This window comes from Schistocerca gregaria, chromosome 1 (assembly GCF_023897955.1).
Source record: "Schistocerca gregaria isolate iqSchGreg1 chromosome 1, iqSchGreg1.2, whole genome shotgun sequence".
NCBI classification, from domain to species: domain Eukaryota; kingdom Metazoa; phylum Arthropoda; class Insecta; order Orthoptera; family Acrididae; genus Schistocerca; species Schistocerca gregaria.
The window spans coordinates 1,068,438,470-1,068,464,261 of record NC_064920.1 but is presented as its reverse complement, the minus strand read 5'-3'; the positions used below and the strand labels follow the sequence as shown (position 1 = coordinate 1,068,464,261).

At 42.0% G+C, this 25,792-nt stretch overlaps 1 protein-coding gene across 1 annotated transcript in view; it reads left to right on the top strand.

The window, feature by feature from the left end:
- Positions 1-25,792, top strand: part of LOC126281494 (ADP-ribosylation factor-like protein 13B) — a 187,673-nt gene that overhangs the window by 153,580 nt on the left and 8,301 nt on the right. Inside the window, exon 8 of the mRNA XM_049980503.1 lies at positions 3,014-3,187. Coding sequence (XP_049836460.1) covers positions 3,014-3,187 — 174 coding nt within the window. The remainder of the gene's footprint in view (positions 1-3,013; positions 3,188-25,792) is intronic.

The window sequence follows — 25,792 nt, the reverse complement described above, 5'->3', positions numbered from 1 at the left end:
ACTTGCTGTAGTCCATAATAACTATAAGTACTTAAGCATAAAATTTTTAAATATGGTACCATGCTCAGCTCGTACAGTACCCCTAAATAAATATAAGAATACATTGCAAACCTGGCTAAAAAACAACAAATTCTATACAACTGAAGAATTCTTAGAAACTAATCATCAAAATATATGTTTTACCTAAGTTATGAAGAAAATGTTTTGATATTATATAAGCTAGTTATTTACTGTGATTCTTTTCTTATGTGTGTATTTAATTACTGTATAAAACAGTGTTTTACATCATGCTGAAGAAAAGGTGTTTAGTTCCTTTTCTCCCCTTTCTGTAACTATTTGAATATCGTACTGAAACTAAAACCCTCTGTAAACTTTGACGAAGCCAATTGTATGAAAAATACTGAAAGGCTAATAGAAATATTCTATTCTATTCTTCACAGCCGGCACAAAGTCTAAACCTTTCCCTATCTCATACAAACCTGCATAGTCCATAGTTTTCTCTGGGAGATGGATCACAGAACACTGAGATGTAATGTTACACTCTGAGCCATGGAAAGGTTCAAACGTACATGAATGCTTGGAAGTTTTAGAATGAAATTCCAAGTCAGACTGTGACGAGGAGTACCCTTCAGCTGTTTGAAGCAATCACCAGATGAATCCAAATTAATTCTGTGGAAACAAAACCCAACTGTCAGGAAGCATAATGGACCCTTTTGTGAACAAGAGCAAAACCATTGCATATCTTGCAATTAGTGGCAGGAGAATTCATATGACACTCAACTTGGCAAGCATGGAAACAATATTATGGTCTTGACTCCAAATCAAAGATGAAAATGAACATTACAGTCACACTCTTGCACTCTGAAGTTTATGTAACGTCTGCAGACAATGTTACATTTCCTCCCCTTATAAGTAAACAACGTGGAACTTGAGTTTCTTCCAGCATCTAATATATTCAAACAAATTGTAGGAATGCAGCTGAGTGACATCTTTAACAACAGCCAACATTTAGACAGGTGCACACCCTGTCATTTTTGAAAGAGATCGCAATGAGAGATCGCTGTGCAGGGAAATTTACAATCTTGACATGCGGGGCATATGTAAAAAGACAACACACACACACACACACTGTAAACAACTGTCACCACCACACAACCACAGATGACCAACATCAGAAGATATTGATAGTGAATAATAATTACCAATGGACAGAAAAGTAGCTTTAACCATGTCCCTCTATTGTTTGACTTGGGAGAGAGTGGGATTCCAAGCAGAAACCTTTGTATCTATTTATTGGATGGTAAGTCTACCCTATCACATGGTTCTTGGTGACTTTTCTGAATTCTACCCCTTCACCTGAACCTCACCAGTCCCTTTCCTTCACCCCTCTTCCTTCCCATTTAACCCTTCTGCCAGAAGAAGGAGCCGTTGGCTCCAAAAGCTTGCATACATAATATCTGTTTTATGTGTGTTCTCCTGTCACTGCTTGGTGAGTAGGTTTTTTATCTATTTTTTTATCTACCTGATTTGTATCTATTCTGCTTGTTTCATCCCTTACTTCACCATTCAGTCTTATGCATTTGCTTGAGATACTTTTTATCTATCTCCAACTTCAGCTTGTTTTCAGAGGCAGTTTTCCCTCACACAAAATATTTCCAATTGACTGTGTAACCTCCCTCTTACTAATCGGCCTATCCTGCTTGCGATATAAAATATGACCATCGATCGTGTGTATGCTTAATGGAGATTTTCTAATTGTATAAGGCTATCTTTCCTGAAGAAGTGTTATCGATAAGTAGGAGGAAGCTGTACAACCGACCCTTATGATGGAAAGTCTACTAAAAATAGAAGTAATTAAACTGAACAGGGCTATAATTTGGAAAATGAAAGTTATTTTGTTCATTCACTAATGAGCAACACTGGACAGAAAGGGATACCACTGATCAGGAATCCAAAGTTACACTAATGAATGAAAAGGAAGTAATTAATGGTCGCCAGTCCACTAGGGCAATTTACATCCAAAATCCTGTACAAGATCATGTGAAAGAAAAATATGTATTATTAAACACTTACATGGCAACTAAAGGTTGCCGCAGTTTTTTTTAAGTGAGTATGTAATGATAAAGACAACTGAGAAGTCACTCTTAAGTTATGTTTGGCTTCCAAGACTTACCAAGCGGGAAAGCGCCAGTAGACAGGCACAATAAAATAACACACAAACCCACACACACAAAATTTCGAGCTTTCGCAACCGGCGGCTGCTTCGTCAAGAAAGAGGGAAGGAAAAGGAAAGATGAAAGGATGTGGGTTTTAAGGGAGAGGGTAAGGAGTCATTCCAATCCCGGGAGCGGAAAGACTTACTTTAGGGGGAAAAAAGGATAGGTATACACTCGCACACACACACATTTCCATCCGCACATACACAGACACAAGCAGACATTTGTAAAGACACAGAGTTTGGGCAGAGATGTCAGTTGAGGCGGAAGTACAGAGGCAAAGATGATGTTGAATGACAGGTGAGGTATGAGTGGTGGCAACTTGAAATTAGCAGAGATTGAGGCCTGGTGGATATCGAGAGGAGAGGATATATTGAAGGGCGAGTTCCCATCTCCGGAGTTCAGATAGGTTGGTGTTGGTGGGAAGTATCCAGATAACCCGGACGGTGTAACACTGTGCCAAGATGTGCTGGCCGTGCACCAAGGCATGTTTAGCCACAGTGTGATCCTCATTACCAACAAACACTGTCTGCCTGTGTCCATTCATGCGAATGGACAGTTTGTTGCTGGTCATTCCCACATAAAACTGTGACCCCCTCCATCTAATAGGCGCGGGGTGATGGAAAACTTTTTTTGATGTGTGAAGTATTTAATATGTTGCCTTTTTTTTATGAGCTGTAATACATTTTACATTTCCATTTGCCTTTACATTGATATGATATTATCTTGCTCTGTAGCTATTAATATAGAAACAAAATGAGGATGGTTGTCTCTGATTTATTAAATTTTTACTGTAGATCAGCAAAACAATGAGAGACGTGGGAGTGCAAAGGCATCACCCAGCACAACTCTGGGTCCAGTGACTGCTTCAGGTGGAGATAAAATAGTCCAGTTACCACCGCTCCGTTTGCCTGGCCGTCACACAACAGAGCCATGGGCAAAGCCACCTATGCTGCGTCCTCCTAGTAGAGGTAATACCCTAATTCTATGATTGTTAATTTTAATTATTTGAGAATAATGTGGGGGGAGGGGGCAAGAGGTATTTGCTCACAAGCATTTAAATAAGAACATCTTCAACAGAGGTGTGCAGTACAAATTAGAATAAGTAAAAATAAATAAAATTGACTCAGGAAACAAAAAAGAGATGGGGTAATTATTCATCTGTGAACGTGTTACTCCCACTTCTTTTGCTACGACATGCATTTCTTCTGAGCCACAGCTTCCAATAACGTCTGCTGCTTGTCAGCGCCATAACACAAATGATACGAACCCTCGTACCAAAGTAATGTCTCCAAAGCAGTGGGGCCACAGGGAAACTGTTTGCGTAATGGTTGCCCACATTGTTTTTTTCCTTGCTCCCTCCACACTCTACAGAAACCACCACACATCCTCTGGAGCTTTCATTCTTGGTTTGGCAGCTAGTTTGTAATGGAGCTCACGTTAGCCACTACCACCAGATGCCAAGTTCTCATAATTATTAGATTTTTGTGTGCAAAAAGGTGTTAAACGAATCAACATTCATCAACATTTGATGGAAATGAATGGAGTGTCATATACAGATGTCAGAAATGTTTGCAAGAGGTGTAGAGAGTTTGCAGGTGGTCATGGTGAAATTCATGACTAGGAAAGAAGCGGGAGACCGTCAGTTCCCAAAGAGACACTCACAAAGGTTGAACAAATTGTGCTTTGAGATTGGCGGGTCACTCTCAATGAGCACTGCAATGTTCTTCCTGAGGTTTCTCAAAGCACCATGTATTGTAACTGCGACCAGGATAGCACTGACGGACGGCGCGGTGGGACCCGCGGAGAGGCCCGCGAACAACAACGCAACGGAAAAGGACAGACACGACCAACGTAGGACAGAATGAATATGACAAGACCAAACAGCAGAGTCACAAGGAAACAAACTCGTAGACGAACCAGGAAGAAAGCAGTCTAGCGCAAGCAAGGTGTAAACCGACGTAAGCGAGATTAGACTCACGGGATGAGCGAGTGGCCGGCACTTATGTATGCTCTCGGGGGCACCGCTATTGGCCACTGGGACCATGTGTTCCACTGTGGCGCCCTCACACTAAAAGCGCGCCAGGAGGTGCGCGCCACCACAGCTTACGGTGCAGCGACCTCTGTGGGTCTTCGACGTCTTGCGCGGATTCAAATTCCACAATGCACGGTACCAGACCATGCACTGGACTTCGACTGAAGTGCTGAAATTTCAGAGGGCATACAACAATAACACATGTCAAGAAAATTAAAAAAAAAACCACACAATCTCATGGTAAAGTCATGGCAGCTATCTTCTGGGATCAAAATAGGATATTGTTGGTCATCTGAGCGGTTCCTGAGACAAGAATAAATGCTGACAGGTGTTGCCAGACATTAGGAAAACTCCGGTGGGTGATTCAGAAATGAAGAAGAGGAATACTGAGCAAATATGTAAGCCTTCTCACGACAGTGCTCATCCCCAACATTGCCCATCAAACTGTGTATCTTCTGCCACACCCATCTGCTGTATTGTCTGGACTTAGCGCCCAGCCACTACTACCAGTTTCCCAAGCTGAAAGAACACTTGGCTGGAAGGTGCTTTATTGACAATGACGAGGTGAAAGATGAGGTGTAGCAGGCTAGGATGACATGGGCATACAAAATCTGCTACAGCATTTACAAAAATGCATTGATCAAAATGGTGATTATGTGGAAAAATAGAAAAAAATGTTCAAGCCTCACACCTATGTACAATTTATTGTAAATAAAAGTTTCTTTATTATTATTATTATTATTATTATTATTATTATTTTTAAATTGGAGGCCTTTATTTTGAGATCACCCTTGTATATTAAAATCATTTACCCCATCAGTCCAGAGAGTTACAAGAAAGTTAAGATCATGGTTTTGATGTTTCAGGTGTTCTATGACGTCTCCTGCCAACCTGTCCCCTCCCTCTCCCTTGAGTACAACACACGGAATGCTCATACAACCACGTGAAACTATCAGAAAAGTTTCAGTGTCAGTTATGTCATCAAACCTCGCCCCATTATGTGAATTTTTGCAGTTTGTCATCTTGCGGTAAGTTTGTATAGATAACACCATGTCTCATCACCCGTGATGATTTTTTCCAGAACTGTCACCCATGATGCCATGATAAAGAAATCCAAATGTCGTGTGACTAGGTGTCGCGTCCCAAGCGTGGGTTTTGCAAGGGATTGAGCGACACGGTTCGTAAACGGGAATTAGCCGGTTGACCTAATTGAGAGGGAGACTTTTGATCTGGCTAAGATGTTAAATTCCCTGGTGTGAAGGTACAAGGCTAGGATGTTGGTAGAAGTAAACTCGTATGGACGTTATAAAAGTTCTAATTTATTCATAAAGAATACAGATCACCCTAACTGCGTAGTGATTGTACCTACAGAATAGCCAAGCCCATTACAGAGACGGTGACTGACTTCCACCGTTCTGGCTGCCTGATAGAACTTTCCAGCACTTTGCTGCCCACACTAGCACCCTACGTCAGAGTCCCGCGGTCGCTGCCTAAACGCTCATCGGCGACTATCTCCAACTGTCTGCCTGCAGCTCGCCCTCAGCCCAAGTCGGCTGCTACTCACGCTGACTACCGTCGCTGCCTAAACCCGAGAGAGAGAGAGCTCCCCGGAGCGGCGTGCCTCCGAGTTTTGTTAGCTCTTCCCCTTCGACCCCGCCAGCGCTTGGCATGACGTAGCGTCGAGTGCAACTTTTCCGTATTAGGGATTGTTTTAGTATTAACTTCAGTACTTTTCTTCAGAAGCTGGGTGGAGAGGTAGAGGGGCCTCTCCCTATATGGTCACGCACTGCGTCCTGAGCCCTTCATTGGCTCCTCATGACGTAGTGCGGTCCCCACCTAGGGCCCTCTTTCTTTCTCTCTCCGCTCCCAGACTTCTCCCTCTAGCCAAGAGTGTTGATACTGTAAGTTATTGCTTATTAAGGGACCTGCCCAGAGCGCCCTTTTTATCTTAATAGCTAAGTCTGCTTCCTTGCTTATCACGCGCAGCTGCCTGGCCGCTTGGACCGCCGCCTCGGCTATCTGGCTGCGTCGTTATCTTTTGTGACCCCTCTGACATGCCTGGCGTCCCCTGTTAACTCTATCTCCCCGTATGATTTCTGGTGTATCGTCTGAGAACAACTGCATTTAGACTTGGCTTTTCTGCGGTTACAACACCTCCCCCACCAGGGAAATTGGCGTTACTCCTCAGAGTAGCGTCAATTGTGACTCTTTTTTTTTTCCATTACATGCTTTACAGATTTGTTTATTACATTAGCATCTGATATGTTATATTTTTCATTTTCATTTAGTAAAGTCAAATTCATTAAACGCACAATAATACAATTACATTATACATGCCTAACATTCAGTTATGTCAAAAGCATTTGCATTAAAATCAAAAGACACTTTCATTGATACATACATTCACATTTCAATTAGAATTACATTTCAAATACAGTTACATTTCAATTACACATTTCAAATATAGTTACATTTCAATTACATATTTCAAATACAGTTACATTTCAATTACACATTTCAAATACATTTATTTAACGTCTGTTTCTGAAAGCGACCGTATCACCTTGGTCTTTTCCACATCTTTCATAAATTACTATCTCTTCAGTTTCTTTATTACTGTGTCTTCTAGCTGAACTAGTCTCTGGGTATTGGTTCACTATGGTATTTCTTATACATACTTTTCCACAACAATCACTGTCTTCAAAATATTTCCATATATTTTTAAAACAGTCTTTACAACATTTACAGTTTTTACAACAGCATGTTATTATGATTAGAATAACTATTGATATGGCTACATACGTAGTTATGGAGTAATGTGTGAAGTACCTGGAGTACTTCATTTCCTCCTCTTGTCTCTCTACCATCTTCTGGACATCATCCAGTCTTTTTCCTGCGACTTTCAAGTCGTCTAACTGTGTTATTACCTGGTCCAATGGCAAATCTAATGCTAACGTTGAGACATTCCTTTTTTTTCCTTGTTTACCACGCAACAATCGAATTCTAGATTGATCTGTGGAACTATGTCTTTCTTCGTCACATTACTCTGAATCACTCTATCTGTTTGTATGAACACTCTAGTGCCATACCCCTCACATTTACTGTAAAAACTAATTTTTCCTACCCCTTTTATTACTAGGTCCTTTGGTGGTTCCCTTCCACACAATACTGTTAAGCCTTCTTCCTTCGGTGCTACATATAGCCATTCGTTACTGTTTAGATGAGTCCAAAGGCTCTGATTCAGTGCGACTATTTTTCGCACACAATCTTCCGGAATTTCTCTTACCGGTTGCAACAATTTGGCTTCGCACTCTTCGTGGTCGAATGTTGACAGCAAGGCGAATGCTTGTTTGCACAGTCTCCTATTTTTACTTAGCTCCTTGCATTTTAGTTCCTCCGCAGAAAGTTTCGCGTACTGCCTTTTGGATTCATCTATTAGTAAGAATTCTTTCTCTGGCTGTATGTACACATATTTACCTTTCATGTTTGGAATTTCTTTTGGTAGTGGGAGTACTCTATACAAATTGAAATTGTTATTATTTATTAATGGAATATTAATTACATATCCTAGTATGCTACCCGAGATGAAAACATCTAAATAAATTATTCTTAACAATAGATAACCTGAGGACTCCGTAAGAGGAACAGGAAACTTTACATCTTTTAGTTCTTCCCGTATTAAACTTAGGTATTTTACAATTTGGACTGGATTAATTATATGAGGCTGTAGTATTCCCTTCTGAGCATTTACAATGGCATTTATCATTTGTTCGTATTCCTCTTCGATCTGACCAAACACTGCCGATAGTTGTAATACTTGCTCTGTTACTGTGGCGAAGGACGCTACACGTTTAAACCCTATATCGGTTTCCTTCACGTATTCCTTCATGAATCGTTCTAGTCTTTGCATACCTGTCTTCAGAACGTGCTCATTTGACTCTAGCGTATATACCGTCCTGTTTACTCCCGCCAATGTGGCTCTTACCACTGCCACCTGTTCCTTTGTTAGCCTCAACAACCCTTCTGAGTTTTTCTCCATAGCGTCTATTCTTTCCTTATAGTATGCTGCATCTGCTTCGTCCAACGTCCCGAACAGTATTTTACTTACCTGCCCGACGAAGTTGAATACTCCTCTCTTCCTTCTGGTCTCGTGTTTCGTTAGCTGCTGTACTAAAAGTTGCAATCCTGTGATTTTTTCCACATGATGGGTTACTTGTTGGTCTAGTACCCTGCATTCTATTAATCCTACATTTAATTGTGTTAGTGTTTCTCGGCACCTTTGTACCGCTGCCCTACCATACCTCTCTGCATTCTGAAACCTTTCTGTTATTATATCTAGATTTACGTATGTGACTATTCTCCATGTGGTACTGTATATTTCTACCTGTCCTCTATTATCGTAATATAGTCCTGATGAACTCGGAAATGGCGTCACTTGGTACTCATTTGTTGCATGCTCTGATGCAGTGATGTAGTATGCTGTTATCACTATGACGAATTTCACGACCTGCCACTTGAGTGCCATACCTGAAATTTAAAAGAATTGTTTCAGCCTGTTGGCATGTACTTTTGTTTCCTTATTTCTTTTAACTGTTATTACTACGTTAGGACCTTCCACTTTTACTACTTCAAATGGACCTCTCCATTGTGAATCTAATTTCCCGAGATCTACCCCGTCTCACCGACTAATCGTGCAGTAATACTTTATCTCCTACCTTGAAGTTTTTTGGATTTTGTTTCATGTCATACTGTTCCTTACTGATTTTCTTACTTCTTATAATCGAGTCTCTGGCCACTCTGTGGGCTTCCTGCATTCTCGCTCTTAGTTTATTTACATACATTTCATAATTGTAACTTAACCTGCTGTGTTTCTTGCTGCAGTACTCCTGGTATGTTAACCTTTCTTCCGTATAGTAATTCAAATGGTGTGTATCCTGTGCTGCTGTGTGGTGTAGTGTTGAACACAAAAATTGCATACGGTACCCATTTGTCCCAAGAACTTTGATCTCCTGTTACAAAGTGTCTGAGATACTCTACAATAGTTCTATGACTTCTTTCTAGTGCACCATTTGATTCAGGGTGGTATGCTGTAGTATTTATACGCTTTACCTTCAACAATTTACATACACTTTTAAATACATCACTCAGAAAGTTAGACCCTTGATCTGTTAATAATACTGATGGAATTCCATACCTTAATACTACGTTTTCCACAAATGCCTCAGCTACTGTTTCGGCATCTTGTTTGTCAATTGGGATTGCTAAGGTAAATTTACTCAGATCATCTTGGAATGTTAATATGTACCTTTTTCCTGTATTAGATACATCTAGTGGACCCACTACACCCATCGCACACTTTCCGAATACTGTTTCTGCTGTGTCTGTAATTTCTAAGGGCATCCTAGTTTTCATTTGCGTGTTTTTATTCTTTTGACACGATGGGCATTTCCTAATGTAATTTTCAATGTCACGCTTCATTCCGCGCCACTGCTTGTATGCTTTAATTCTTTCGAGTGTCCTGTGCATTCCTTGGTGACCTCCCAAGGGATTGTCATGCATTTCCTTTAGTATATTTTCTTTTTCTTCGGGACTAATTTCCTCACCACTATCCGTTTCCTGTTCTATTTCACTCGACACTTGTGCTTGCCGCACGTTTACGGAACTTTCTTCCCCATTTGCTTTTGCTGCCGAGATCTCTGTCTCCACCTTCTGCTTCGCATCTATCTCTTCCTTCCCTTCATGCCTTATTCTACTCAGCGCATCCGCATTACTATTTAACTTTCCTGGCTTGTATATTACTTCATAATCATACTCCTCGAGTATCAGTCTCCACTTCAGGAGTCTCGAACTCGGATCTTTGACACTAATTATCCACGTTAGTGGCTTATGGTCTGTCACTACAGTGAACTTTCTGCCATATACATATGGTCTGAACTGTTTTACTGCGTAAACTATAGCCAACAACTCTTTTTCCATTGTGCTATAATTTAGTTCGGCTTTGTTCAATGCTCTGGATGCATATGCGATGGGCAAGTCTTCGCCAATCTTCTTACCTTGCGATAACACTGCACCCAAGGCTGCGTTACTCGCATCCGTTGTAATGATGAACGGTTTCGTAAAGTCAGGGTGCTGAAGTAACGGAGGGTTTATTAATTTCTCTTTTAGTTCTTCGAGCGCATTGTTCTGACGTTCGCTCCATCGGTACTCCACTCCCTTTTTTAAGAGCTCATGGAGAGGTTTCGCAATCTTGCTGAAGTTAGCAATGAAACGGCGGTAGTAACCTATCAATCCGAGAAACCCTTTTAGTTCCTTAGTTGTCTTTGGCTGTGGGAAGAACTTCACCTTCTCCACCTTCGCCATATCTGGTGATATTCCTTTGTCAGTGATGCAATGACCTAGGAAGATTACTTCCTTCCTCAGGAATTCACATTTGTCTGGTTGCAGCTTCAAATTGTGCTCTCGCAACCTGTCAAATATTTCCCGGAGCTTTTCGTTATGCTCCTGCAGGTTTTTCCCATAGCATACTATGTCGTCTAGATATACAAAGCATTTCACTCCTTGTAAACCTGCCAAGACTGTATTCATCAGTCTCTGAAAACATCCTGGGGCTCCCTTCAGTCCCATCGGCATTCGTTTGTATTCGTAATGCTGATAGTTTGAGCTAAATGCCGTTTTCTCTCTGTCCTTCTCGTCCGTCAATATTTGATGGTACCCGCTTGCGAGGTCAAGCGTCGAGAAGTACTTAGCTTGCCCTAACTGATCCAGTATCTCGGAGATATTCGGTAGTGGAAATGCATCGCCTACAGTGATATCATTTAATTGTCTGTAGACCACTACGATTCCCATTTCTGTTTGCCACTAGCGTCTAGCTTCTTTGGAACTAACAGTAACGGTGCGTTCCAAGCGCTCTTACTCTCGACAATTATGTCATCTCTTAGCATCTGCTCTATTTGCTCCCTTAGCACTTCCTTTTGCGCTTCCGGGATCCTGTACGGTCTAGCGTTTACTACCTTTCCCGCGTGTTCCGGTGCAATCGGTATTCTGTGCTTCACTGCGGAAGTATAGGACAGGTTGTCCCCTGGTAGATGAAATACATCTCCGTATTCCGCGCAAACCTCTGCTAGAGCGCTTTTCTCTTCAGCGTTCAAATGATCCATTCTTAATTGCCTTCGCAACACACTAGTACAACTTTCTGTCTTTCCTATGACATTAGTACAACATTTTACTTCGCGTATTTTCCCTACTTTTTCTAATTCTTCCGTCATTAACCCGACGTTTCCTAACTGCACTCTGTCTTCTGACAAGTTTAATGCACTTACTATGCATTTCCCATTTCGTACTTTTACTAACGCTTCAGGTACATGTACCCCTTGTGCAATCTCCTGCCTAGGAATAATCATTTCCTTTTCGATTCCCCTTTTTACATTTCCTTCCACCTTTAATAACATTATTTTTTCCTCTCGGGGCCCTATTTCCCCGCCTACTTCTGAATCTTGTTCGTTCTCATGTCCCTTTGGCTCTTCCTCTACTACTAAGGGTATATCTCGCCCTTTTAGTCTCACTATTTTACCTGCATAGTCTAACTTAACTCTATGCTCTGTCAAGAAATTTCTGCCTATCAGTCCGTCGTACGGAATATCTAATCCTCTCCTGTACACGTGAAATTTTTGCCCTACTTGCTCAGAACCGTCCACACTTAAGTGTACCTGTACCGTACCTATTGTGCTGACGGCCTCACTGGTTACACCTTTTAGCCGAAGCCTTTCCGCTTCATTAATTGCAAGTGTACTATTTATCGGAATACTCGTTCTCTTGAGCAGACACAACTGTGCTCCAGTGTCTATTAGCAACTTCAAATATCTTTTTAATTCTATGCAGTATAAAACCAAAACGTCATTTTCTGTTTGCACAGTCGATTACCCTAACTGAGGGTTTACCTATCGCAACAAGGCCCGACTGTGCGGCCTTGCCGCCTCTTAGTTTCCCTGCACCACTTTACCGGTTTTGCTCGATACTGGCACCCTGCCTTTTCTCCATGCGTGCCAGGGCCCTGCGTGACAATCTTTCGCGTAATGTCCCGGCCGCTTACACTTGAAACAAGCAACGTCTTTTACCCTCGTACACGGAACTCCACAGTTCCCTGGTAGATTACATTGTGGGCACCTCCACTCTCGTAACCCTCCATCAGCTTCCCTATGATTTCCTCTAAAGTCTCTTGTATCTATCGGCTGAATTTTTCTTAATCTTACCCGGCATTCCGTGTCTGTATGTCCTGGCTTGTCGCACCCGTAACAAAAATTCGTAAACTCTTTGCCCGTCATTATCCGTACTCTTCCCTCTGGCCTATTCTTTCTACACTTGCTTGCCATGTGCCCTCTCAATCCACAATTGAAACATTTCAAATCTCTAATATCTCTGGTATTCTTCACCGTTTCCTTTCCCCGGTTGAAAGTTACTCTTGGGGCTAGTCCCCGCTCTTTCATTGACAGTATTGCACTTTCTTCTTGCAATGCTAGTTCCACGGCCGCTGCTAGCGTGATTTCATCGCCTCTACTTCTTACTATCGTCTGTATTCTATCATTGCTTAACCCTTGTATAAAGCATGCTCTTCCTAGTGAATCAACCAGTTCTATTGCGCCCTTTAAGTTCTCCCTAGCCGTAACTCTGCTTACTGCTTCCCTGAAATCCCTTTGCATTTCATCTATTCGGCTTGCCCATGTCGCAATTGGCTCTCCTTGTCCCTGTCTCGATTGAAATATCTTGCACGCGTAGTAGTCAATGGTACGCTTACTCGCATAATTTTCCTCTAGAACATGTTTTACTTCCTGCCATGTCCCCATGCGTTCCCTTACTTGCAGCCTCGATCTGGCCTCTCCGGTTATTTTGGCTTTAACAAACTTCAGTAACGTTTCGTGTTCCTCTGGTTTCACAAGTTCAAATGCAGCGTCTACATTTTCAATAAACTCCCTAAGATCTCTCTTATTTCCTTCGAACACTTTTGGAACTATACACAAGGCTTCTTTCACTGATATCTTACCGCTACTGGAGGATGACGGAACTTCGTTAGTTTGGGCCATCTTACCAACTTAACTATGTTAGCACTTTACAATACAAGATACAAAATTCTTAATATAATTTTATATGTACCGCTTCTCTTGTGGTGCGCCGTCTGTTCCGCTGATCCGCGTTGTCCCGCGTTGTGCCGCGCTGCCTCTGTGCTCTCTATGCCCGTGCTGTTCCGCGCTGCCGCGATGCGTCGGCCGCCGCTCTGCTGGGCTGTGCCGACCCCGTCGCTCGCCTCGGCTGCCGCTGCTACGGCTGCTGCCGCTGCTCGGCCCGGACCTCCGGTCTCGAACGCTGGCTGCTTAGGCACCTCTGTGCCTCGTCGCTCCGCGTCGTGCTGCCGCTATCCTGCGTTGCCCTGCACCCGCGAGGACTACTTCTCTGGACTCTGTCGTAGTGGGGCTACTAATGCTGAAAGTTGCGAGTCGCCACAACTTCCTGCTAATTGCCACAGTCGCTGTAGCAAAATCTACTGGCTCCTATCTCCTTTTTGCCTATATGCCTTTGTGGTACCCCACACCTGGCACCAAAACTTTTATTTATGTCGCGTCCCAAGCGTGGGTTTTGCGAGGGATTGAGCGACACGGTTCGTAAACGGGAATTAGCCGGTTGACCTAATTGAGAGGGAGACTTTTGATCTGGCTAAGATGTTAAATTCCCTGGTGTGAAGGTACAAGGCTAGGATGTTGGTAGAAGTAAACTCGTATGGACGTTATAAAAGTTCTAATTTATTCATAAAGAATACAGATCATCCTAACTGCGTAGTGATTGTACCTACAGAATAGCCAAGCCCATTACAGAGACGGTGACTGACTTCCACCGTTCTGGCTGCCTGATAGAACTTTCCAGCACTTTGCTGCCCACACTAGCACCCTACGTCAGAGTCCCGCGGTCGCTGCCTAAACGCGACTATCTCCAACTGTCTGCCTGCAGCCCGCCCTCAGCCCAAGTCGGCTGTTACTCACGCTGACTACCGTCGCTGCCTAAACCCGAGAGAGAGAGAGCTCCCCGGAGCGGCGTGCCTCCGAGTTTTGTTAGCTCTTCCCCTTCGACCCCGCCAGCGCTTGGTATGACGTAGCGTCGAGTGCAACTTTTCCTTATTAGGGATTGTTTTAGTATTAACTTCAGTACTTTTCTTCAGAAGCTGGGTGGAGAGGTAGAGGGGCCTCTCCCTATATGGTCACGCACTGCGTCCTGAGCCCTTCATTGGCTCCTCATGACGTAGTGCGGTCCCCACCTAGGGCCCTCTTTCTTTCTCTCTCCGCTCCCAGACTTCTCCCTCTAGCCAAGAGTGTTGATACTGTAAGTTATTGCTTATTAAGGGACCTGCCCAGAGCGCCCTTTTTATCTTAATAGCTGAGTCTGCTTCCTTGCTTATCACACGCAGCTGCCTGGCCGCTTGGACCGCCGCCTCGGCTATCTGGCTGCGTCGTTATCTTTTGTGACCCCTCTGACACGCCTGGCGTCCCCTGTTAACTCTATCTCCCCGTATGATTTCTGGTGTATCGTCTGAGAACAACTGCATTTAGACTTGGCTTTTCTGCGGTTACAACATAGGGCCTCCTGTCGGGTAGACTGTTTGTCAGGTGCAAGTCTTTCGATTTGACACCGCTTCGGCGACTTGTGCGTCGATGGGGGTAAAAGGATGATGATTAGGACATCACAACACCTCATCCCTGAACAAAGACAGTCTCTGATCTAGCCAGGAATCAAACCTGGGCCCTTAGGATTGACATTCTGTCATGCTGACCACTCAGCTACCGGGGGCGGACAATATGCTATGATGGTTTTTTCCAAAAAAGAAGTGTCCACATTTTGCATTTCAACCAAGCCGTGGAAGGCATCCACACATCATTGGTTTTTTGGAAGTCACAGTGTGTGGTACAAACCTTCCCAGGTGTTTCTGTTCTTCAGAACATTCTGGAGAATCTCTTGAATATTTGTTTTAGAGATGTTGCTCCATTGGGATTTGTGACACAACATTGACACCCTGAAGATGCACGTCCAGCATTTAATGCTGCCTGCTCACAACCGACTGGTCAAATGCACTTATGTTGTTTACAATTGTTAATTGACTTCACACTTATATGCCAGAAATGACTTCACTTATATGCCAGAAATAAAATCAGTCTCAAAACCTTTTGGGCAGACATTGCAAGTCAGGCCTGGCCAACATTTGCACTTCTGGAGCATGCTCACGGTCCAGGAGTGCAGTCGAGTCTGCTCAGTGTTTCAATTTCCCCCAATACTGCACTATCGCGCGAAGCTGTGAGTTAGATGTCTATATGCTGAAGGCAACTCGTGTGGGAAAATATTGCAGCATCCTTTACAAGCAGGTGTTTATCATGTGTGCCTATTTTCGGCTTTCTATTTTTCTACCAATGCAAATACTTTTATTATTTGATTAAATAAATACATTATATAGTGCTAATACAGTGAACAGAACTACAGACTATAATTTGTTAAACCCAAGCATTGGCAGCATTTCATCAATTTCATAAGAGAAGAAAAAATGTTGTTCAGCCAAATATTGAAATAACTGTAGCAGTTTATCTGAGCAATCAAGGATATCGCTCTTGAGGTAACATTTTATGAAAGTCTTGAAAATTCCTGGATTGGACAAACGAGTTGTTGAGCTGGGTGCTCCACTGTACATGTATCATCTCAAGTTAGGAATAATGAAGTACATGAGGAGCATAAAGCAAAGGTGGTATGACAAATAAATAGATATCCATCTTCAGTCGTACACTGTCTTGCAATTTCTATGAGAACTCCTGATGAAATATTTCAATTACTGAAATGTATTCAGTTGTATCTTGTCCAGAAATGACTGCCTGGAGTTATTGGAAAATTTTCATGTCATCAACTCGAAACTGATTTTTCCACAGGATTAATTTTTATTTGATAGCATCAATCATGTACAACACATGTGTGACCAAATGATTCTCCACTTGCATTTAGATACTTAATGAATTCAGATAATTTGCAATGTCTACAATAAAAGATTTGCCACAACTCTACTTACTGTGAACTCACTTTTATTCTCTAATGGCCACCTTCAGTTCAGCCAGCATTCACTGTTGTTCATCAGGAAAAAAGTGCATTGTATCATCTTTGTGGCTGGTGTTGTAATGACAGTCCAGTAAATGTTCTTCCAGCTCATAATAGTGTGATGGCATATTACTCCCTTTGCTGGGCCTTTAAACAATACAAAAAGTAAGGCAATTCCCATTTGCTTTGAGTGAATGGCTTCTCCACTTTTCCTTTTTTGGACAACCGCTTGGCATCTGACAAGGCTACTGTCCAGCTCTAGTGATGTCTGGCTGTAGATTTCCTCTTCCTCCTCATCCCTTAGCCCCAATTGCTGCTGCGATCGGAACACAAGGCAGGAGCACTGTCGGAGTGCTTGCACTCACGGAGCACTGTTTGACCAGGCCTGGTGTAAATGGTTTTACTCTCTTAATGTTCATTACTTTTCTTATATTTGAAGATTGCAGTTAGTCATTTCTCCAAATGTAGAGCTTCTGCAACTAATCTAAATGTTCTACCATAGGCAACCTGACTGTACTGAAAACTTTATCTTATTTACTGTCCACTAAGTATGACTAGATAAATGAATGACAGAATGTAACAGTTACCACCAGCCATGATATTATTTTCTTGATACTTTTTGCGCAGTAATACGTTTCTTCCTGTGGCCCCCTCTACATCTATATCCACCCCTACACTCTGCAAATCACTGTGAAGTGTAAGTACCATATATTAAGATTTCTTCTCCTCCCATTCGCAGATGAAATGTGGGAAAATTACTGTTTCTGTGCCTTTATATGAGCTGCTACTTGTCTGGTGTTATATGCACAATCTCCTTATGATAGATAAGTAGAACACTGAGGAATATTTACCGTTTCTGACATGACATATTGTTCTTTAAACTTTCTGAGCAGGTTCTTATGAGATATGCAGCACTGTTCTTCAAGTGTCTGCAAGTTAAGACTTTCCAATGATCCATTTACACTTTCTTGTCCGTCAAACAAGCCTATGACCATTCACACAGCCCTTTTTTCTATACACACTATGCCTCCTGTTTGACCGACACGATATGAGTCTAATACACAGGAGTATTTAGATATGGGCTGCACAAGTATTTCGTATATAATCTCTTTTTTTGGTAAACTGCAGTTTTCCTGTAATCCTACCAATGAATTGTAGTCTGGCACATGCTATACTCACAAACTGTGTCTATGTGGTCAATCCATTTCTTATCTATACACATTGTTACTCCTAAATATTTGTTCAATATGACTGATTGTAGTCAATCCTGTAGTCAAAGGAAACTACACCATAAGTGTACCCAGGATCCAAGATAAGGACTGGCAACTCATATTATTTTTATGAAAAAGAGAGAGATGAGGGAAGTGAAACACAAATACTTACAATATAAAACTCAAAACTACAGAAAACTATTTTATTCATTACCAGGCATACCAATTATACTACTTTATAATACATCTCTACTTCTTGCAGTGCACTTTACTGCAAGTGTATATTTTTGTACATATTATTTTGTTATTAGACAAGTAACATTCAGATACATATGCTCGCAGCTTGTGGTCTAGTGGCTAGCATTGCTACCTGTGGATCAAGGAATCCCAGGTTCGGTCCCCGGACAGGTTGGGGATTTTCTCTGCCTGAGGACTTAGTGTTTGTGTTGTCCTCATCATTTCATCATTCTCATCACCATTCGTGAAAGTGGCTAAATTGGACTGTGTAAAGATTGGGACTTTGTGTGGGTGCCGATGACCGTGCAGTTGAGTGCCCCACAAACCAATCATCATCTTCATCAGATATATGTGTGTAGTTTCCATATTCACATTTAGTAGTGTTTGACATTGGCTGGTAACATGAGATATTGAAGGTACAATGCTACTAAAAGCTTTTAATACACAGAGCCATCTGGCACCTTCAGTTGTAAATGATGAAATAGTTTTGAGATTTTGTGGCAGGCCCTGGGTGCACTGGCTACTAATCAGTGCCCATTTCATGTTCTGCTGATCTTCGTACTGAATTGATAGATCTTTCTGTTTGATGGGACAGTATGTGAGGTTGATTTGCAGAAACCATAGTTAAGATTCCAAGGAAAGGGGAGGGGAGGGTTGGAGGGGGGGGGAGGCAGGGGAGTTGCAGATTGTTAAGATTTGTGTGGGTGATGCACACTTCAGTGAATGATGATTCCCAGGTTGAACAATAGAATACTTTTATTCGTGGCATAAGTTCACAGTGAGTCTGGCTCAACTGACAACTGAAAGATCATTTGTGATCACGTAAGAGTAACAGAAGCAAAGTTCACTGGTGTAACACTGGTTCAGTACAGAAGTCTCATCTTGAGTGACTGTAGGAGCAATGTCTGTTGACTGTTGCACTACGTGGCATACTGTGTCAGTGGGTGGAGACGATGCAGTGTAGATCAGAGTATCCAGGCTGGTCTCGGCAAGTTCTGATTGATGGGCTACAACGTGTAGTTGGCTTATGGCCTGGAACTGAGAGCAATTGAGTGCTGCTGGTGGAAGCTTAAATATCCAGCAGGCAGAAGTATGTCTGCAATCATGTAACCTGCAGCAGCCGGAATTTGTTATCTCAGCAGCAGCACTGTCAGCTTCCTGATGTGTGTGCTGTTCAGACGCATTGGCTTGTGCCCCCCTGATGACACCTGTAACAATCAGTGTATCAACAGACTGTTTGTAAACAGTACCATGTCCTCAACAGGTGACGCTCTTGTGACATTTGTAAATAGTCTCCAGAGAGGAGAGATGCCTACAGGTCAAGTGCAGGCAAACCTTTATGGTCGAGATGTTGTGCTAGAAGAGTAACGTAGTCAGCCGATGACCAATATACAACACCCCTTCCCTCTACAGAAGGTAGCAAAGAAGTATCAGGTTTGGGTTTAGTGGAACCAGTTGACAACAGTGGGACAGCAGACTGCACACACTGAGCATCAGTGAGGGAGTAGTGCCAACATGGAAAGGGTGGCCCGCCTGCATTCTAGTAGTGGTTCTGTCTGCACATGGCCAGCCACGACTGTGGTGTCGTGGGCAAAGCTTCGAGGATGCCAGGATGGAAAGTAAGCTAGGATCTCAGTACGGGAAGAAATGGCGTGCCACCATTGTGAAGAAAGTGGCCACAGCTGCATCCTCATGGTAAAGGTGCAGGAGAACAGAAGCAGTGATGGGCTTGGTGCCAGAGGGGGTAGTGAGTGGATGGCAGGAGAGGTCAGGTGCAGCAAGAATGGATTGGTGTGGAGGATCAGGATGGTGCATCCTGGGCTGTTCCACCATCCTGAGGAAGACTAGCTGTGACTTCATCTTCAAGATGAAGGCAGAAATTGGCAAGGCACTGTTGGGTGCAGCCTAAGAGAGGTGGCGTGGCAGGTGGGCAGGACAACAATGGCTGATGACACCGGGAGCTTCAATGTGTGTGACAAATGTCCGTGCTGTGCCAAACTCAAGAGGAGCTGACTGTGCTGCATTGTGTAGAGCAGCTTCAGGCACAGGTGGAGGTGAGCGGCAGATGAGATGAGGCACAGCATGCATGAACAGCAGCCATGTCGTCAGCTTCAGACTGCATAGGACCACCTTCGAGAGGAGTGCCAGCTCTGATTGCAGGAGCATCAGGCAGAGCTGAAGGAGGATGGGGACTGGGTGATGGACAAGACCAGGAGCTGGTGCTGGAGCTAGTGAAGGCATTGAAGCCAGAGGAGGCACTAGAACCAAGTCTGAGGTTGGATCAGCCCTGACACATTTTCAAGCTATACAAGCTACCTTTGACAACCATCCCTCATGACTTTCTTTCACTACAGAAAGGTATACCAGTGTTGAAACATCCCACGTGACACTGTCTGACAAACAAAAAACCTCCAGAAACAAAATAGGAATAGTGAACAAATAGTAGGTAAATAGGATAGTGAACAAACAGTAGGTAATCCATGTCCAAAAGTACAAAAAAGGTACTTGCATCTTGAAGGTGCCAATCACATGAAACAGTATCAAACAGGAGCAATAAAGCAGTGCCTCCTATGAGATAAGAGTGCAGCAGGTAACACATTGTCACCACTGTAAGACCCCTGTGAGGGATGCACGCTTTAGTGAATGATGATTCCCAGATTGAACTTAAGAATACTTTGTTTGTGCCACAAGTTCACAATAAGTATGATTCAACTAACTACTGAAAGCAGTACATGTTCACATAAAAGTAACAGAAATAAAGTCTACTGGCGTAATACCAATTCCATCGAGCAGCCTCATCCCGTGTGGCTCTAGGAGACAAATTCAAAGGGTGCAGTGCCATGTGGTATCCCGTGAAGCTGTGCAGAGATGGTCCAGTGTAGTTTTCTCGATAGCAGCACTGCTGGTTTCCTAATGCAAGCGTCTTGGAAGTTAGGCTGGTGGTGCCTGTAACAATCAGTGTATCAGCAGACTGTTTGTAAGAGGTGTCATGTCAACGACACACAGTGCCTGTGGGGCAAGAGTAGGGCAAACCCACAGGGTGAAGATGTGCTGGGCACATAACACAGTTGACCTACGACTGATGTACAACAGAGATGCCTTGCTCTGCACTTTGTTGGTATACCATCGTATTACACTTTTATATACTGTGAAATGAACAACTTTAAATTTTTCTACATTAATTGTTGACTGTTTGTACCGTGCTGTGACAGTTCTAGAGTCATTCAGAGGAAGTCTGCGGCCAATACCACATAAATACCCTGATCATGTAGTACTAGTTGGAGGTGACTTTAAGCTGCTGAGTATAGACTGGGGTGTCTATGATTCATTGTGGAAGGTTCGGACAGACAGTCATGCTACTTTTGAACATGTTTTCTGAAAACTGATATCGTTATAGCAACTATGATTACAAAAGTTAATAAATGAGTCAAGAAGGCTATGAGAGTGTTTCTGTAAATAGAGCAGATAAGCAATTATTAACATCTCACTAGGACAGTGAATTGGCATATGTAGTTCCAGTAAGATGGATGTAGAGGAATTATGGGCAAAGTTTACGGAGACTGTAAATCATGGCCTGGAGAGGTATGTCCTTGTGCAAAGCATACAACAACTACCAAGAAAATTCTGGTTGTATGTAAGGCTTCCACACAGTTCTTTGTTGACCAGTCTGGTGTGGCAGTTGAAGATAGGAAAGCGAAAGCCAAAGTTTTAAATTTCACATTCAAGAAATTGTTCACACTGGACAATCATACAAACATACAATTATTTGATGATTGGACAGACTCCTCGATGGATGATATAGTAATAGGCATATCTGGCACAGGGAAACAACTGAAAAATTTGAAAGCAAATAAATCACCAGGTCTGGAAGGAATCCCAGTTCGATTTTACAAAGAGTACTCTATGGCATTAGCCCATTACGCAGCTTGCATTTATTGTGAATATCTTCTGCAGCATGAAGTGTCAAGCAAATGGAAAAAAGTGCAGGTGACTCCAGTATATAAGAAGATACAAGAACAGACATGCAGAATTACAGAACAATATCCCTACTTGTGTTTGCTGCAGAATCCTTGAACACATTCTCAGTTCAAATGTGATAAACTTTCTTAAAACTGAGAAGCTTATGTCCATAAATCAACATGGTTTTAGAAAGTATCACCTGTGCAAAACTCAGCTTGCCCTTTTTTAACATGATATACTGAGAACTATGGATAAGGGCAACAAGCAGATTCCATATTTCTAGATTTCTGGAAATTTGACACAGTGTCCCATTGCAGGCTGTTAACGAAGGTACAAGGATATGGAATATGTTCACAGATACGTGAGTGGCTCAAAGTCTTCTTAAGTAATAGAACCCAGTATGTTGTCCTCGATGGCGAGTGTTCATCAGAGACAAGGGTATGTCAGGAGTGCCCCAGGAAAGTGTAATAGGACCACAGTTGTTCTCTGTACACACAAATGATTTGGCAGACAGGGTGGGTATATACCTTCAGTTGTTTGCTGATGGTGCTGCGATGTATCGTAAGGTGTCAAAGTTGACTGAATGTAGGAAGGTACAAGATGACTTAGACAAAATGCTGTGTGAATGGCAGCTAGCCCTAAATGTGGAAAAATGTAAGCTATTGCAGGTGAGTAGCAAGATCAAACCTGTAATGTATGGGTACAGTATTACTAGTGTCCACCTTGACACAATCAAGTCATTTAAATGCCTGGGCATAATGCTGCAAAGCAATATGAGGTGGAATGGACATGTGAGAACTGTGGTAGTGAAGACGAATGGTTGACTTCAGTTTATTGGGAGAATTTTAGGAAAGAGTGGTTCACTTGTAAAGGAGGCCACATATAGGATGATCGTGTCACCCATTCTTGAGTACTACTTGAGTGTTTGGGATCCATGCCACGTAAGATTGAAGAAAGACATCGAAGCAGTCCTGAGGTGGGCTGCTAGTTTTGTTACTGGTAGATTCAAACAAGATGTAAGTGTTAAGGAACTCAAATGGGAATCCCTGGAGGGAAGGAGATGTTCTTTTTGAGAAACACTATTGAGGAAATTTAGAAAACTGGCATGTGAAGCTGGCTGCCGAATGATTCTGCTGCCGTACATCCATTGGACATAAGGGCCATGAAGATAAGATACGAGAAATTATGGTGCTCTATTTTCAAGTGGAACAGGAAAATAAATGACAAGCAGTGGTAGAGGTTACCCTCTGCCACACACGGTGGCTTGTGTAGTGTCTGTGTAGATGTAAATTAAGAGTTAGTTGACAGACTTTGCATGAGGTTATTTATCTCTAACTGTGTACTATGGTCTTTCTTAGATGTTAGAATTTTCTCATAAATAATGCATCATCATGCAACTAATACTACCATCTAATTCAGTAATACGTAACCAATTACATTCCCCTGGGGCACACCCAATATTACTTCAGTGTCTATAAATGACTCTCCATTCATAATAACGTGTTGTGTCCTGCTTGCCAGGATATTTAAATCCAATCACAAACCTGAATAGATACACTATAGCAACATATTTTCTTTAGAAGATGTTGGTATGGTAATGCATCAAAATATTTTCAAAAGTCTATCTGTAGGACTGAGGGTATCATGTGAGAAGACCTGTAGTTGCGTTTAAAATCGTCAATGATGAAATGAAATTTCCTGTCAGATTAAAACTATGTGCCAGACTGGGACTTGAACCTAGGACCCAAGAGTGTAAGTTAGCAGGAAAATGTCTGTTAAGTTTGTGAGGTAAGAGATGAGGTACTTGTGGGAGTAACACTGTGCCAGGTTCGATTACTGGTCCGGCACAAAGTGTTAATCTACCAGGAAGTTTCATATCAACGTACACTCTGCTGCAGAGTTAAAATTTGTTCTAGAATCAGTGATGACAATTTCCGTGTGGAAGGTTGTTTTGTTCTAGGTGGGTCATAACATTTGGTCTCAAAATTTTTCTAGTATTCTGGCTCAGACAGATTATTCAGGCAGAAGTGAGTGACACAGTATAGTAATTGTGCATGTCAGTTCTCCTTTTTTATTTATAAATGTGACCTGTGCTCATTTCCAGTCATAGGGACCATTTCTGTGCTTAAGGGATCATCTATCAATTATAGTGAAGAGAGATACTTAATCTGTTCCAAATTCTGTGTAGAATTTTACAGGATCTTGGGGTTTTATTGATCTTTAGCTATTTAGATGGAAAAGACCCACCGTCATTCTAGATGTGTCAGAAAAGTTATTATGAAAGCAAAGAGAGCTTCATCTCAGATTTAAGTGAACTGAAAGCTTGTTAGACAAGCAGAAGCTGACTGAAGACAAAATGAGCAGGAGGAGACTAATGCAAAAAGCATTTAATTAGTTTCAAAGTCAAATTTTACCAAACAATCTGACAATAAATCCTACGATGTTTTGATCTTATGTTAAGTCAGAGAGTGGATCGAAATCATCTGTTAAGTCCTCAGTGACCATACTGGTGTTGAGACAAAGTTGATAGAGGAGAATGTCAAAATACTAAATTTGTTCTTCCGAAATTGTTCCACTGAGGAAGGTCGTAATACAGTTCCTCCTTGTAATCGCTGCACAAGTGCTGAAATGGCAGATACTGGGATAAGTAATCATGAATAGATAATCATCCAAACCTGCACAGCAGTGGAAAAGCAAATCAACCCTATGAAATTCCTGTGAGGGTCTACAAAAAGGAACTTGATCCTCTTCTGACAGTAGTTAATCGTCAGTCACTGGAGCAGTGAAGGGTACCTAGTGATTTTAAAAGAGCACATGTCATATATGCTTTAAAGAAAAGTCATCAAAAATTGTGCATAATGAAAGGTTTATTTTGCTGATGTTGATATAGAAAATGTTTTATGATCATGCATTGTGATGTTCATGGAGAATGAAAATCTCCCCTATAAAAATCATCATGAATTCTGCAAATAGCAATTTTGCAAAACATAGCTTGCTCTGTTCGTCCATGAGGTCTGTGGTTGGCACTGTAAAGAAAGGTGCTCAGGTTGGTGCCATTTTCCTTTACTTCCTGGAAAGCATTCATTATATTTTTGCACTGTTGCTTATTGGACAAAATACAAGCTTATGGATTACTGGTCCAGATTGGCGATTGGATACAGGACTTGCTTGTAGACAGAACTAAACATATCATTTTCAATAGAACAAACTGCACAAAGATAATTTCAGGAGTATCTCAAGGAAAAGTTATGGGGCTGCTTCTATTTATATATTAATGTGTGCAAAATAATGGAAGCTCAAAAAGGCATTCTGCATATGATACTGTTGTTTATGGAACGAGACTGTATTGAAATGTAGGTAGATCTTCAGAGGATTGATGATTGATGCAGGGACTGGCATATGACCCTAAATGTAAATAAATGTAACATATTACACATGAACAAACAAAGAGATTCACTTCAGTATGATTACACTATTACTGACAAATCACAGGTAATAATAATTACCCCAAAGTACCTATGCATAACCCTCTGGAATGACCTAAAGTGGAATGACCACATAAAACAAATTGTAAGGAAATCAGATGTCACATTGAGAGTCATTGGGAGAATCATTAGAAAACATAGTGCATTCATGAAGGAAGTGTCTGATGAATCACTCTTTCAGTTGATTCTTGAGCACTGTTCATCAGTTTGGGACCTTTACCAAGTTTGATCAAAAGAAGAAGACGTCCAACTCAGAGTGGCTTGTTTCATAATGGGATCATTTATTCAGCAAGAGAGCATTACGGAGATGCTCACTAAACTCTGATGGCAGATGCTACAAGAGAGATTTTATGTATCAAGGAGATGTTCACTGTTGAAATTTCGAGAGCATATGTTCCAAGGTGAGTCGGGCAACATATTACTTCCTCCTACATACGTATCACAAAATGATCATGATGAGAAAATTGTAGTTCATGCATAGCTTTACCAACAATCATTCTTCCCGTGCACCATTAATGAATGGAACAGGAAAGA